Below are 16,451 nucleotides of genomic sequence, written 5' to 3' on the forward strand. Positions count from 1 at the left end.
TATGACCTTGGGTATGCATTACGTACTAAGCTTGATCTCCCAGATCTGCGAATCAACAGTATCTTCAGACTGACTTGACCAGGTAGTGCAGTGACCTTAACAGGGACCTTCCCTGTCTTTGCCATGGTGTACACAGGCCAGAATCTCTCTATATGCTTATTTTATCATATTTACTACAATGGTCCTAATACCTGAATGCCACCATTAGGGTTGCTTCTGCATGATATTTGCAGTCAGGAAAATCTTTTGTGGCATGAAAGGAATTTTTGAAGTGAAAAAAGACTGGATGAACGTAGATAAGCTTTTGTGAGAGAAACTCTTATTTACTGCTTAGAAAATTTGAATATGTTCCCGAGGGTTTTTTTTTATTTAGATTAGAATTTATATTATAAGTTTAATTATTCCAACCCAGCTCAATTTTAAATCCTTTATAATCTAAGGGATGAGTATTTTCTTTGTTTTAATCTGCATATAGAGTTCTGTTTTCCTAACGTAAATTGAATCCACTCTGGGAGTATCTTTCTGGCATGCTATTAGGCACAGATTTGCTGAGCAGGGAGAGGGGACCGTGAGCCACCTTTTTACCTGCTCCTGTAGCAGCGTCTGGGCTTTGTTCCATTTTGGGTATGCTGCACGGCTTCTCCCTCCACGGCACCGCTGGACTCAGCCCTCTAGTACAGCATCCTCCTTGCATGGATGGAATACTTGTAGCCTGCATATGGCTGTAGTGTTTTTTAAATTGTACTTTGTTGTAAGGCTGCTTAACAAGCTAGTACAGACTTGACTATTTTGTGCGGCCGTATTGCGTGACCTTGCTGGGGAACTGTCTGGCCTATAAACACTGGAACAAGCGTGCTACTGCCATGTTCTCAGTACCATGAGAGTCCCACTTCTGCCTAAATGAAAAACACTGTCATTTGAAAATTATCTGTAAGGTGTGATTTTACAGCCTGTCCGTCTTTGAGTTGCAGGTTTACACAAACCAAAAGGCTTTTCATTGGTTTGTACAGTATTCAAAGATGAGGAAATACTTCTTTCAAGAAATCTAGCCTCTATTTTAAAAGTGGTTCCTATGCAGTTCAATACAATTATGTCAGTTATTCTTAGTAATACTTAGTATGTGTTCTAGTTATTACTGTGTACGAATAATACATGGCCCTAAGTTACTTCATCAATACAACTGAAGCTTTCGGATCAGCATTCTACAGCCGTAACTGTTTAATACCACACGTACAATACACAATACTTCAAAAGTCAAAGTTTGCTTCAGTCAGGGTTTACGTATCCTTTTAGCATTCACCAGTGGGGACTTGGGACAGTGTCTAAATTGTAGAAATAAATGTAGAAATGTGGAAAACTCAGTTTAGTATGAGGTTTAGGCCATTTTCATTAAAAGGAAGAATTCAAGATCAACTAATTCTCATGCTTCTATAACTGTATTTTCTTCTGTTTCAAACTCTGTTCTCTTTAGACACTTTGTTAAAAGTGCAGTTTCTAAGGTAAGTATTTTTAAGAAGATTGCTTAAAAAGAATTCTTGAGAATATTTATTTTTAAAGAAGTTAGATTAAATAACATTTAACCTGGTTTTATATAATGTAAGTATAGTTTCCTCATAATTTCTGAGTAAACAGGATTCTTTGAATAATGATTCATGACCAAAACACTTACCCTTTTTTAAAGTATTTGCAGTCAGGGCTGAATACTGTATTTAATGTGTTCCCCAAGCTTCAAGGTGCTGAATCTTAAGAAAGGAACAGGACTAAACAAAAACGCTTTCGGAGAAGGATCTGTTTCGTTACTGTGATACTACAGTTAAGTGGCTCCGTAGTGGCAATTAGGTATCTTGAAATGATCCAGTTGCTGAGGGGACACAGAACCCCTCCTGCAGTTGCTACAGCCCTGCCTCACCCTCTCCCCCTAAACCTAAAATCTGAAGCAAGCCCAGAGCCCTACTTTCTGGCAAATGTTATGCAAATGGAATATTTGAAGAAAAAAAGACCTTAAAAACATTTTGGTTTGGATTCAGAATACTCCAGAAATCAGTCAGGATGACTTCTCTCCTCAGGCCCTCCGTGCAACTGAGCGTAAATATTTTGAAACCCCTCTGACTGTCCATAGACCTTTTAGTCTATGTGGGAGCAGCCAAATATCTCCTCCTGAGTGCGTTTGGTGGTAGTGGCTTCGTCAGTAAAGAGGAACACTAATCAACACCCGCATTTTAGAAATTAGTTAACTGCACTTCCTGCATCTATTAAAAAAAAAAAAAAGAGCATCTTTATTTATCCTTTATAGGAAATGATATTGAGTGTGCCTCAACTCCCAAACATGCCCCCCAAAAGACCCGGTGAATCTGGTGTCTCTAGGACACTGAAAATACACTCTCTATTGAAAAGGGAAAGAAAGGCAATGGCTGGTTTTTGTGCTTTTTCATATCATGCACAGAATTAAAAAAAAAAACCCCAGCTTACTTTATTTCCAAATGCCTGAAGCTTTATATAGTGCAAGCGTATGAGAAGGCAAAACTTTCGATGCTTTTAAGGCATGCTACAAGAGAGCTGTACAGCACAAGTGGAACATGTGGATGCTCTAGCAGTCACCCACCCTACCAGCAGCGGCTGAGGCAGCCCATCCTGCTGATCTGAACCCTGTGTGCGTTTGGAATGCAGTTACAGGAATTGAGTCAGTGAAAAAAACAGGTGTTGCTCCCAAGAGATATTGGAATTTAATGAGATTTTTGCCTCTTATCAATACCTTTTTAAAAAGGTTTCCAGCATCCCAAATTTAAGCTACCAATCTACGAAGAGAATTTTCATTTCTTATCACTCAGACACAAAAGAACTGTTCCAGCTACTGAGTGACTTTTTTCCCCAGAAATCACGTTCATCATGGGGACATAAATGTTTTTATATGAGTAATATCTCTTGAATATTTCTGTGTATTTCCTACTCTCAGCCATCTCCTTACCTTATGCTCCAGAACTAAAGAAATGGAAAACTGGTACATATTTCAAGGGGAAATTCTGTATTATGAGATAACTCTCCTTACGTGTATTCTAGGCAATTGTTGTAACTATTGGCTGTACATGAAAACATGCGAGTTTTATCATAGTTTAGAGAAATACCTGGACTCATAACTACCATTGTAGGTAGGATTTTGCCTTTGGGCAAAGTCGGAATGTTAGTATTGACTTTCAGATAAAGATAGGCCTGGCCAAGTATTTGTTCTTTTATTGGAATTTTTCTTTCTAAATATAGGGAAAGTCCTATGAAAATTATTCCTGGGATTTTGTGTATCTGCATGGAAGAAATCAAGAAAGACGTAAGATAGGTTGTGCTATTAAATCAAAGTAAGTTCTTTAACAAGGATCATCAGATAGCCATCTGTTATTTCTTTCACAGCTTTACATTTCTTGGATGGTCAGGACAAGACAACTAATAGCCGCTGAAATACCGGTCGGAGAGAGCAGCTCCAAAGGGTTATGCCTTAACAGTGCTATTTTACACACCTCCAGCTGCTCTTTGAGATGCGGCTTTGTGGCAGTGGAAGTCTCTGCAGAGGGTAACCTGAAGGGGCGATGCCCTGGCCAGAATGGTCTGCTTTTACATCCCTTGCAGGCAAAACTGCCCTCAGGCATTGGTGTTTTGGAGTTTGGGACTTAAAGACACTGGGAGAACCCAGAGGTTAGAGCATGCTCTTACCTGCGTTGACACTCCTGTAGTGGCCCGGGCACTCTTCTGACCTCCAGCTCTCCACTTTTTAAAAAGACACTTTTAAAAAACCCACATGGCCTTGCACTTGGTTCACTGCCCTTCCCACAAGCAGGCACAGGTACCTGCTATCCGAAATGAGCACTCACACTCCTCGTTACCTCAGCGAGCACGCGGCAGAGAAGAGTCCTTGTTGGCTAATGTTTATTTCTTTGTTAATGAGCGTAGACCCTAACCTATATGAGCGCGCTCATGATTATACAAACAGGGGAGCACAACAGCACTTTGTGGCTGCCAGTTTTGGAATCATGCCAAGGCAATCAAGAGATCTTCTAAGTTTTGGGTTAAGGAGTTCAGGAAGGTAAACCAGTCTCATAACAAACATTATTTCAGTCAGGAAAAGCAGTCGGAGGGAGTGAAAGAATCCGCCTCCTGAGTCCCAGAGGGTACCTCAGTGTGCTTTGCTCCAGCACCTGACTTTCAACATTGGCTGGCAACACAGAAACATACTACTAGTGTGGCTCCTGGAGCGAGGAAGGTCCTGTTCCATTTTAGCCGGGTGGTACTTGGCTAACAATTCTGCCTCGGAAAATTAGCATTTAAATATGTGTAAAGTAATCTGAGGTATAGTGTTGGTCTCCAAAGGCAGCAATGAATAAACAAAACTTCAAGTATTTAGGTCCTTCTCCCCCTCAGCTCACCATTCTCGTAATGAATATGGTGTATTCATCGCGGCTGTAAGTAACATTAGCAGAAGGTAGGAGCAAGACTGCCTAGCAACCCACAGAAATCCCAGAGAGAGGTGGAAAGGAAGTGATTTTCATGTAATTATTCACTTCTACAAAAGCTGTTGTCAGGTAGACACTAGAAACATAGCTGTTTTATTATTCGTCTAACCTACTTTTAATCTTTTGAGAATCACTACCATTAAAGAGAAGGGAAAAAAGAGCTTAATTCAGCCATTTTCTGCCTGGCCGTTTAAGTTGTGTTTTCCTGCTCTAATGAAGGCTCTGCTTTCAGAAGCTGTGTTGTTTAAAAACCCCTGGGTAGTAAACTTCAGAAACAAACTAAGTCCTGTATCCAAAACTCAACTTTTTTTTTTTTTTTTTTTTTTTTTTTTTTTGCTGCTTCTCCACAATACACGGTTCATATTTTGGTTTGGTTTGGTTGCCCATTTAATGACACTTCCCATTGAGCTGAGAGAGCAACAAGATAATTTTTCTCTTTTTTTTTTCTTTTTTTTTAAATTTTCTCCCCCCCCCCCCCCCCCCCCGAAGGCATCTGGGGACAGGGGGCAGGGGCTAAAGAGCTTATTTACTTTAGATAACGCAGTTGGTGCCAGGGTGCTTGGATCCAGCAGGTTTTGTTACTTTACTTTTCTGCAGAGGGGACCCCAGCTCTAGGCTCGGGTAAAGCTGAGCTTTTCCTTGGAGCTGCCGGAGGCTGCACGGAGATAACTGAGGGATATTTTCGGACTATTCTTACCAGCTGGAGAAGCCTGGAGGAGTTGTGCTTCACTTGTAAAACATGGTGCTAAACCCTCTTTTACATTGAGGACTGTCTGAACAAACAGTTGCCACTTTCAAGTAGCCTGGGGACAGGCACATTTTCAGGGAATAGTCTGCTTTATATCCTCATTTTCCTACATCACACTTCAGCATAGGTTCAATAAATGTAGATTGGATAAATTTAGACGTTGAAAGTTTTCTTTTAAAGGAGTATGTGTAATGGAATATATCAAAAGTATGTTGAAATACTACTGAAAGTATATTTGTTGAGGCAGTGACTTTCAGAGTGGTTTATTGCGAAGGTTGTCTTAAAAGTTCTCAGAAGCTTTAACCTGTGCCTTTACTTCAAGTAACATTCTACTTGGAAAAGTTACGTTAAAATTGCAGTGTAACAGTCTGCTTTGCTCACTGGTTGTTCCAAGGTTTCCGTTGCAAGCAGGAAGCTGTTATTTTCCTAGTCAGCAAAAAGCTTTTTGTTGTGACCCCTGGGATTAACTAGTTTAATTTTGTGAAACATCTTTTCGTCTGTTTTCTAAATGAATGTGCCTTTTTTTATTACCTTTGTTGAAAAGATTGGTAAACTAAACATATACCGAGATCAGAAAATCAGTCTTTTCTGCTATTTCACAGTCAAACATGAGAAAATATGCAGTTACAATAACTATGTTGATTATGTGGGAAAATTAAAATAATAAAGTTTGTTCTTCCCTGTTTGATTTTCTGTGCAGGATTCGTAGGAGTAAGACACATTATCGGTGTACTGCCAGTCAGGAAAAGAGCAGAATGCATGCAAGGAATGGATTTATTCTCTTTGAATATCTGCGTCTTCCAAGCATTTGGGTTGTTTTTGAGAGTAGGAGAGTACATTGAAATATGTATTTTGCACAGTTGCGTAGCACGGGCATTCAGCTGATTTTTGTTGGCTGCTATTGAAGAAAAAAATTCAGAGAGAGAGACTAGAGAATAAATGAAAACTGCTTAATTTTCATTTTCATGGCTTTGAACAGAGATTTCAGTTGATGGCAGTGAATTGTCCAGAGTACGACCTTGTGGTTTTGCAATGGGAGCTAAAACCACTGCGTGTTTCTGCTCAGCGTGGCCTCCGGGGCAGGCGTGGGTGTTTGGCCTCTTCTCCATCCAATTGACAAAGCATTCCGTATTGAAAATATCCCAAATTAACCTCTGTCCGTCTTTTCTGGTGGGGTGTCAAGTGAATGCATAGCATTCTTCATCTTGGTTAGCATATGAGGAACATAGGAAGTGTCAGAAAAACCCCAAAACCAAACAAAAGCCACAAGTATAACTGTTGCTTTCCTTCCAGTGTATTCTGTCCAGCCTTCATACAGCAGTCTACTTAGCATCCTGCCGCTCTCTCCTGCTCTTGCCAACTGTGCCACACCATGCCAAACATAATAGTTTGTGATGCAGGTGAATGTTCTTCATAATGAGAAAGCTGCAAAAAAATTAGTTTAATTGGAATAAGATCAGAGGTAAAATGGTCAGTCCTCTTCTAGTGCCTATTCTATAATTTTTCATAGAAAATACATTCATACATGCATAAAAATGTAACTTGTAGCAGAGGAATGTAATCAACGGCGATTTAAGAAGTATTCTGGGAATGATTCTTATAGTTGCATGTTAACCTACACTGTAGGCATGCTTCAGTCAGTAGAATAATTCTTAGTTTCCCAGTGTCTTCAAAAGCTCAGCTTAGTGATAATGGGAGAGTGCTAAGACTGGAAAAAATAGTCTTGAAAATAGAAAATGGTAAAGCTCATTGCCTGGGAAACTTTAGCCTTTGTGGTACTTTCCTGTGGCAGTAGAGAGTACGTGCTCTTTATGCTTTTAATGTCAAAATATTTTGTAGCAGAGTCCAGTGGCCTACACCACAGCAGTTACGGTCAGGAGCCTCTGCACGTGCAGGATTTGTGCATTAGCAGTACGTCTGCAGGGAAAACTTACCATTATGTATGAACGTGGTGGGTAATATAGCGCTGATTTATTGGTGTTTGTCTCATATGTCCAATCACAGCTCTTTTTATTAGTGTCAATGGAAAACGAAGGCCTATTAATCATGAGAGGAAAGAAAGGTTCCAGTCTGACTTCGCAACAAAGTCAGAAGCTCTCAGTAGCGTCTGTCTATCCACCCCGTTGTCCTCTGAGTTGGATGTGTAGGCTCATAGCATCAGCTATAAACCTGCTGGTTTATCCACAGGGTTACAGCAGCAAGGTCAGCCTGGTCTTCAATTTCAGCTCCTATTCAGTCCGACGCATTAGCCTGTAACTGAAGGCAGTCTTCCATGATGAGCGGAGAGAAAAAGACCCAGACAATCTGAGATGAAAGGACAGGGTGAAATAGGGACTTCGGCTTTTTCTCAGAGTCATTAGAAACTGCATTTTTTTCACTGTATTTTACTCAGCATATATTTTGGGGTTTTCTACAAGTTTATGTCGGAAATGATTAGAGCTGTTCTGACCTGCTGTAGCAGTGCTTGGAGCTGTAGTTGGCATTGCCCAAGGCAGTCCCCTGAAGGCTCTTACCTAATTCACATGGCAGGAGGAGAGGGAGAAAGCCTGTGGCAGGGCCTTTGGAAATGGTTTGCTTCTCCAGAAGCTTCCATTAGTGCTCATAATTAAACCTGTTGTTAATTCCCACATGTCTGATGGGGGCACTCTTTAAATGCAGGTGCTACTTCAAGATTAAGACCTAGAATTTTTATAGTTTCTCATGGTCCTGTCATGTCTAAACCTATATGATAATGAAAGAATGTACAGCACTTTTTCTTAAAAGATGAAGGTCAGGCCTTTGTCCTGGTCCCCCTGTGTGAGTTCCATGAACTGTTTTCAGTCTGTTTGCTGTCTATCTACTCTTCTTGTTTCTACACTGCGTATGGATTTAGGGTTTGGTTTTTTTTTCTGATCTTGGTTTAGTCTTCTCATTGTGGTCTCCTCCATTCTTTGGATTTGCCTACCTTTTATGGCACACGAAATACCCAGAGGGACTCCCAGGTGGCTTGGATGTAACCCGTGCTTTGCGACCATGGACTCACAAATCATGTGGTTTAGAAGTCAACTTGAAAATGCTAAGCCCTGTGGTCTACTACAGGTAGAGATGTTCTGTAGCTGACATGAATTTTTGACACTTTCCACACATTCCCCACATATTGCGAGAGACGCTGGCACATGAACATTAAGCCTGTCATGATGCGTAGGACTTAAACTCTAGTAATTCTCCTACTTAAATCTGTTTGGCAGCAGGTTGTTTTAGCCAGACATCCTTACTGTTAAAAAAATCTGCAACTCTTCTGAGCCTTTACCTTGAAATTTCATTTATTATGTCCTGACAGCAAAGGCTTTAGTTTTACAATTCTTAATTTGAAACCAAAGGCAAACTGCTTTTTAAAATACAAACACTGATGAGATTCATCAAAAAGTAATGAATAATTTAAATTAAAAGAAAACTCTAAAATGATTGCTCATTCTGTGGTAACAAAATGGGAAATAAATGACAATCACCATTTGGAACATCATGTTTTAAAGAGCGAGTGCAGCATTTGACTGGCCTATGAGATCTCCCATGTTCGCAGACAGAGGGCTTCATTACGGAATTGTCATTAACCACTCTAGTTAAGCGTGCTTTGAGCTTTGCAGCTGAAGTGGGTGTTCAATCTCTCTGTTACGAATGAAAAAAAAAAAAAAGTGCATATTTATGAAACTACAGCACTGGGATGCATATTTCAACCAGTACTCAGACACCAGTGTGAAATTAATTCCCTTGATTTTGATAGAAATACTCAAGGAAGCAAAGTTAAGTGTGTAGGTACAAACATTAGCAGCCCTTACATGTTTATCATTTCTAACAGATCTGTTAACTCTAGAGTGTGGGGAAGGTCAGGGAAAGACAGATAAACAGTATATAGGTTGTGTTTAATGGAAGAATCCTCATAGTGGACGATTGTGCTTGATTGATCTTCTAGTTCTGCACAGAGAAACATGGATGTTGCAGTTCTTTTGGATCAGCCATTACATTGAAAACTCTCTGCACCATCTCCTGAACCAAAGTATCACAATGATTTAGTACCATTAAGACTTCTGTGAAATATAGTTTAGAAGATTGCAAAAAGAGAAAGGGTGACGTGTCTGCTTCTTTACATACACAAGTGCCTCTGAAACCGGAATACATGAGCACCTGAAGCCAACGTGTAACTTCAGTCGAGTATCAGGAACCCGTAGCTCCTCCCCTCCATCCCTGCTGATTCCCGGGGCTCAGGGAGCAGTACCGTTGGGAGGAAATCATGACGTCTCTCCCGCGACAGGTCAGATACAGCTCTTAGGTCAGAGACAGTTGTAATGCCATTGACAACACTGTTTCCCTGTTGGTATGAAGCCGGGAGCCTTACTCTATAGCCGCTTTATTTGTTCCTGCTACTTTCCTTTGTTTGTAATTAGGCATATACTTCATCATCTAGACACTGCCTGCTCTTTAGAGATCTTCTGGTTTCTTTTGGTGTAAATTCCATCGTATTTTTTAGGCCCATATCTGGTCTTTCCACTTAATGCCACAGTGACAATAGCACTAGTGTTATACAGTGGTTATTCTCATCTGTTGACTCAAAGTAGAGAAAAAAATCCACCTTGCAATCCCAGTAGATCTGTGCATCAACAGTTAAAGGCTGCTGTTACCATGCGCAGGGAGCCTGGGAGGACGTGCAGGTCCCCGCTCAACGGAGGCATTTGAACAAGGAGTAAGTATAGGAAGTGGTCAAGGTCATTTAGTGCTGCATGGGGCCATTTCTAAAAAATCATATTCTCTTTTGTTTGCTTTTCCCATTTTTACCATTATTTGAGCAACAGACCGAAAAATCAAACCATTAACGGGTGTTTATCCCAAGAGCTTGTCTACCCAGCGCACAGACCTGATCCTGGCAGGCAGAGGCAACGCAGGCTGACCAGGGCCTGTCTGCCTGCGGCACTGAGCGGGGAGATGCCCGCTGTGGATTTGAACACGCAGCCTCCCATAGACATAATTTATGAGTATCATGTTTTTAACAAACCCCTCCCGCTTCTGCTCATAATGTCCTGAACATGCATTTTAGGCATCTCGCATTTTTCCTCTGGACTAGTATGCAGAGACACGGACAATGAGACAGAATAGTGACATTTCATGAATAGCTTCCTAGCTGAGGTATAAAATGAAGCTTTTCAGGTGACAACAAAATACATTTATTTAAAAACTATGTATCTTTTAGGAGGATCAGGCAGAAAATAACTACTTAATTTTCCCATGTTCCCTAGACATGAAAAAATTTTACAGCTTTTGAATTACATTCGACTGTTTGTCATGACTCTAGAAGCTTGTGGAAATGCCAGTTAAAGTCAGTTTATCCTGGGAGATGTTTCCTGCAGTCTCGGGAGGATTCCACGATAGCTGCATTGTAGCGTTTGCTTTGTTTTAAGAGCAGTACAGGACTTCTATAATGCGATGTGGCCTTAAGTGGTGAATGGTATTCTCCCAAGATGGAAAAGATACGGACAAAAGGTGGCCAGGGCTCCCTCCTGAGAGAGGCTGCTGCAAGAATCCCCGTAGGTCTTGACCTCCCAGTTTCCCTATCCCAGCATAGGGAATATGTCAGTAGACCTGCGCAGACCGTTTTGGGCAGACGTGAGTTCATGTGCCTTGTTCTCTGAAGCAGGACATTTCTCGTAAGGCAGCAGTAAGTGCTGAGATGTGGCAGTAGTGATTCTCTATATGGAGGAATTGTCTGCCCAGCTCTCTACACTGTGTACTTAGATACAGTACAGAATCACAGAAAATATATACAGAGAGTACGGAAGGTGAAGGGAAGGTACAAACTTAGAGAAAAACCTGGAATCTAATGATAGTCCTTCAGGTGAGCAATGTTCATTTTTATTCCATGCTTTATGGAAATAATAAACGTCAACACATAACAGGTTTTCCCCAAGGTCTCTGCCTTATTCAGGTACAGCATCAACGAAGCTCCTTTCAGGACAGTTATGCAATATTTTGTTTTATCTTTTTCGCCCATTGCTTGGCCCTGTAAATATACTGCATATTATTCAGACCTTGATCATGAAAAAAAAATGGCTCAGCCTTTCAAAGTGACTTATCTCTGCACTGTCCGCATGCTTCATAAACCCTAGTTATTTTGTTTTCAATGTATGGCATAACCCCATCTTACTGATGTAGAGACATGTACAGTGAGACTAAAATGAGAAGCCGTCAGTCATTTTAGGATTTTTAATTTGAAGTTGGCAGACCTGGCTTTTCATATTGTGTTTTCTTCACTTGTTCCAGACATGGCTTTCATTCACCTTGGTTGCAACAGTGAATGCTCAGTAATTTTGTACTTCACTTTGGACACCCATTAAATGAGGACTATGCAGTTAATGAACATTTGAGAAAGGGTTGGTTTAAGTGATTTATGGACATAACGTCACATAGACACTTTGTAGCAGAGACATGAAAAGAATCTAATTCTCCAGAGCTGTATTCTGTTGTCTTCACTACAGCACATCCCCCTTCTTCCCTCTTTATCCTTCTTCATTCATTACATGCACTACAATCATGGCAACAAAGGAGGCAAGGGATCCTCCAGACAACAGGATCCTCTGTTAGCCTAGCTTGATTCATCTCCCTGGGCACAGAGATGAATAGTCATGTAAATGAAGATTGTGTCCTAGACCTACACACAAGAAGGCCAAATTAAGATTACCCAGGCAGATTTAGTATCTGGGTATTGCTAGCTTTCAGAGCTGGACTTTGCAAAACAGCACTTTCCATTTTTAGTAAGAAAATGTTCTTGTTGATTCTGTTCTGTGGAATTGTGTTTGTACCAAGGTAAGTTAGTTACCAGCAGGACACCGCTGAGACACTGCTTGTGGGCTTCTGGGGTGAATCGGGAATGCTGTAAAGTGGAGCGTGGGAAAGCCTCAAAATGGGGATCAGGGCACAGACAGCTCTGCTGCTCCCCTTCCCGCTCGGAAAGTGGAGGGACTCGCAATCTCTCGCCGTCAGGCCCCATTTCTACTTGCAGAGCACAGGCAGTGCCACAGAGTTGAGGCTTGTTTACTTTGCCTTCTCCCTTTGGGAATTAGAGCTTCATCGTATGGGCTTATTGAGCAGCCCCTTCTTCCCAGACAGCAGGAATTCTTTCCGTAGAGGAGTCAGAGCAATAGCTGTGCCGCTGTATTCTGCCTTTGCGTTCTTCTTGTTTGCCCACGCTGTCGCTAACGTTGTGCTGGGCTCAACATGTCTAGAAAATGGCTGTGAGTGGGTGCAAAAACTAAATGTAGCAGATATAAAGGTTCTGTCCTTCGGCATTTGGATTTTCTAATTATTAACGTATAATAGACAAAGGGTTCGTGCTTTAATTTTAATCTTGTTTTGGCATGGAAACATTCTAAGTATGAGACGAAAAAAAGAAGAAATATTTAGTTCCATCTTTTAAAGTAGGAGCTAATAGAAGACTATAAAACATCTTCAGTCCCTAAAATAATGAATGCATATTGCTGAATTGACTTAATTATCACTAACCAAAAGATTTTCAAGGTACAAAGTTTATAAAGCATGAGCTGTTCTCTGGTACCGGTCCTTTCCTCTGGAATTTACTCATGGCAGAAACGGATCAAGCCCCGTGTCATTTCAGAAAAAGCGTACTCCTGTTGTCCCGGCCTTTGCCCAGCTGCTGGCTCCAGGACCCCTGGCTGCAGCTCACTGCCAAGTGCTTGCTTTGTCTCTGTCCTTCAGAATGGCATTGTTCTGCACAATCGTGCTGCATTCATTCCATGTACTTGAAAAATGTTACAACTTCTAGTCTAAGCCAGACGTTGCAAATTCAGCACTCTCAGAAAGAATTAATAATGCTTTTGTTGCCGTAAGCCAGATGGATGACACCTGGATTTGTGAGTGGTATCTACAAGAGCCCGCCTGTACCCACTAGAAGTTTTAATGAGAACAACTTCCCCTGAGGTACAGTTTATGAATGACTAAGACTGGCTGTGACTTAGACTTATAAATAATTTGTGTATCTCAACAAATTCTCCAACCAGCAATGAGTGATGCTAAACGGTCGCTAGCTCTTGGGGCAAGAATATGAAGAACTGTAAGACAAACTGCACAGCTTTAAAATGCTGATGTGTCTAGCCTGGTGACAAAACACAACAGAGCTGGTCTCTCTCTCATGTTTTTTCAGCTACAAAAATCTACCTGTGGTTTCTAAATGCATTTCCTTCTTTGCCATTTTCTCGATCAGTTGTAGGTGTTTTTGCCACTTTAGAAACCTGAAATTGAAATACTAATGGTCATCACAAATTAAGCGTCACTGGTTCTCTGAGTATGCAACCCAAAAGAAGCTACACTGATTCTGTTATTCCATTCAGTAAATAAAATTACTTCCTCCTTCCTGTTTAAATATTAGGCGTAAGTTCTGATGGAATTTCTAGATTGATGTCATATAATGCAATAAAAATAAAGGGATCTTCAATCCGATTCGACTTTTATAGAATATGTGAGCATGTGCTTACAGAACCTGTTTCTCATAAAGTATTTGCCACTTTTTATGTTGAATCACCGTCAGATGTCACGGTCTTTAGAGAAGACTTGTTTTCTTTGAAGGAAATAATATCACTTATGGCCAGAATTTTATCTGTATTTCTGTCTGGGTACACAGGACCTCCAGAGGGGTGTGCTCTCTGCTCCTCTTCTCCAGCAGCTCTGGAATGTCTCACTTGAGAGTACAATTCTCCTTTGCCCCCATTTCCACTAGAACTTGCTGTCCAAGGAATAATCAGACTTCTGTGGAACTGGCGTATGCCCAGGGGAAAGGCTATTGCTCATCTAAGTGCCACACAACGCACTGCAACGATCCGGCGTGCGAAAGCTGAAATGGAAGGAAGCAGCAGATTCTGGGTGTGCTGATCCAGTTTCCTAGCCTTTGTTTATGCTTAAGACGACCGTGCATTTTCAGTTGACCTATGCTACTTACAGCTTTCTGGGAGCTTCCGATCTTGTTAAAGAGCCTGTCTGTCAAAAGCCTTTCTCTGTGCCGTTTTTTCTTTACCAAGTGGTGAAACTTTGAGATGTAATCGGCTGTATCTTATTCACTATGACAGCAGTGAAACCATTTAAGCCACTGATGGAAATCAAATGTGATCTTAATGTTATTCCTAAACAGAAACACTCTCAACAGCTCCAGAGACCAAGGTCTCATTTGATCACATGTAAAACAAATACATCCCCTTCCACATATTCATAAGTATTTGATTACTGTTATTAGTATTACTATTATCAGTCATGAAATCATTACCTGCATTACCTCTTTCTTGGCTCAAACTTAGAGTCGCTAATGGCCACACAGCTATTGCCTCTGGTCCTCAGTCAGTGTTTTGTTACTTCTCTTTGTTACTTCTCTTTCTCTTTGGAAAAGCACTTTGGTTGCTCTGCTTTTAAAAAAAAAACAAACACCACAAGCCTTACAGACCTCATTTACCCCAGGAAACCAGGAGTCAGAATTTATTGGATTGGAAATAATAGTGCAGCTGTGTAGATGTGGGTTCTTCACATCGCTCACATGACAAAATCAGGAGTTAAAAAGTACATTCACCTCCAGTAATAGCACACACAGGCTCTAGTCAAATGAAATGAACTACTTTGTTGGCGTATTTTTTAAAGTAAAAAAAAAAAAAAAAAAAAGCATGTTATATTAACATTCTGAGATTGCTGTGAGGAGAATAATCTCACTGTGTCAGCTCATGTTCCTTTTTTTCCCTTTTCTTTGATTTAGAATTTAATATTTGCATCATTTTAGGATATAAATGTTACCATAATGATATTATAAAGCTATTTACTTGCTAAGCTCTACAGAACTTTTATTTCTTAATGGAAGAGTGACCAGAACAACCACGTCCTTGTGCTTAATTGGGGTCATTAAGTATTGCTAAAAAACCCCTGTCCCTGGATAAGTTGTCTCTTCTCTTTCCCCACCTTCATTTGTATGTTATCTATGAATGGCATATTTTGTCTTTAGAGTATTTTTTCATAGTAAATTTTAAAATTTGAATAAATAATTATCTGATGAGACTGAGATAAATGCAGATGATTCTATTTAGTTTGCAATTACTAACACCTTATACTGTTAATAAAACCATTAAAGAATTAATACTGGGTGAGGTTCTTCTCCAGAAATTCTGTCTCTCTACTTAGATTAGGCTGAACCTGTGAAGACCAGCTGAGTTAATCCCTGTCTATACCACTGGGAAGGAGAGGGGAATTTAACTCCAAGCGTATTTTTTTAAGGTTGTGATTTACAAAAGTTTTGCTGGACGCTCTCACCCTGTACAGTTGCCTCTGCAGATCTGCAGTCAATATATGCATAAAGGTGATTCCTTCTTGACATCTTTTTAACCACTCCATTTTTTTTTGTTTTCAGGTGTGGGTGGATGCTGGTACACAGATATTTTTCTCTTACGCGATCTGCTTGGGATGCTTGACAGCCCTGGGAAGTTACAACAACTATAATAACAACTGCTACAGGTAATATCTTCCACGCTTTATTTTTACGTTAAGTTTCAGCAATGGAAGTCTCCACATACTTAGCTTCACTCAGAAGTACTTCCCTTTTCCTTTAGCTATTTGCATGAGTAATCATAAGCGTATGCGCGTGTTTTTGTAGAACAGAGATCTGTAATTTTTCTCTTTTCCAAAATTGGTGGTTTCATCCCTTTTGATCGTATCCGACCCTTGCCCAGCCACAAGCCACTCAGTACACACGGGTATACACAATTCCACGTATAATATACTGAATTCCATACATACATAATTGCATGTGTATTGATTGTATAATGTATATCTCCTTTACAAAAAACCAAACAACTACCAAAAATGGTTATTAAAACTCACCTGAGTTTGGTCTGTGCTCGGAATGTCACTTTTCCGTATAGTTTACTGGCTGCTAGCTAGACCACAGTCTAAATGGATAGCATTTCATGGCTTATCTTTATAGAAATCAGTAAGGAAATTGGTAATGACTTCAGTAGGTTTTAATCTTTCCTGAACCAATGTCAAAAGGATATGACTCACACAAAATCCTTGTTCCATTTTATTGGCATGGGCAGGAACATGAGCACTACTTTTTTCTTTCAGAATAACGATCAAGATGCCCCAACAGAGGGTAATGAGTGCCCCTACAGAACAGTGGGAACCTAATTAGCATAAGT

At 40.4% G+C, this 16,451-nt stretch overlaps 1 protein-coding gene across 2 annotated transcripts in view; it reads left to right on the forward strand.

Moving 5' to 3' along the window:
• SLC6A11 (solute carrier family 6 member 11) overlaps positions 1–16,451 on the forward strand; it is a 107,822-nt gene that overhangs the window by 71,535 nt on the left and 19,836 nt on the right. For both annotated transcript variants that reach the window (XM_054216547.1, XM_054216548.1), the window contains exon 8: positions 15,665–15,768. In XM_054216547.1, the coding sequence (XP_054072522.1) occupies positions 15,665–15,768 (104 nt within the window). The remainder of the gene's footprint in view (positions 1–15,664; positions 15,769–16,451) is intronic.

This window comes from Rissa tridactyla, chromosome 10 (assembly GCF_028500815.1).
Source record: "Rissa tridactyla isolate bRisTri1 chromosome 10, bRisTri1.patW.cur.20221130, whole genome shotgun sequence".
Lineage (NCBI taxonomy): Eukaryota > Metazoa > Chordata > Aves > Charadriiformes > Laridae > Rissa > Rissa tridactyla.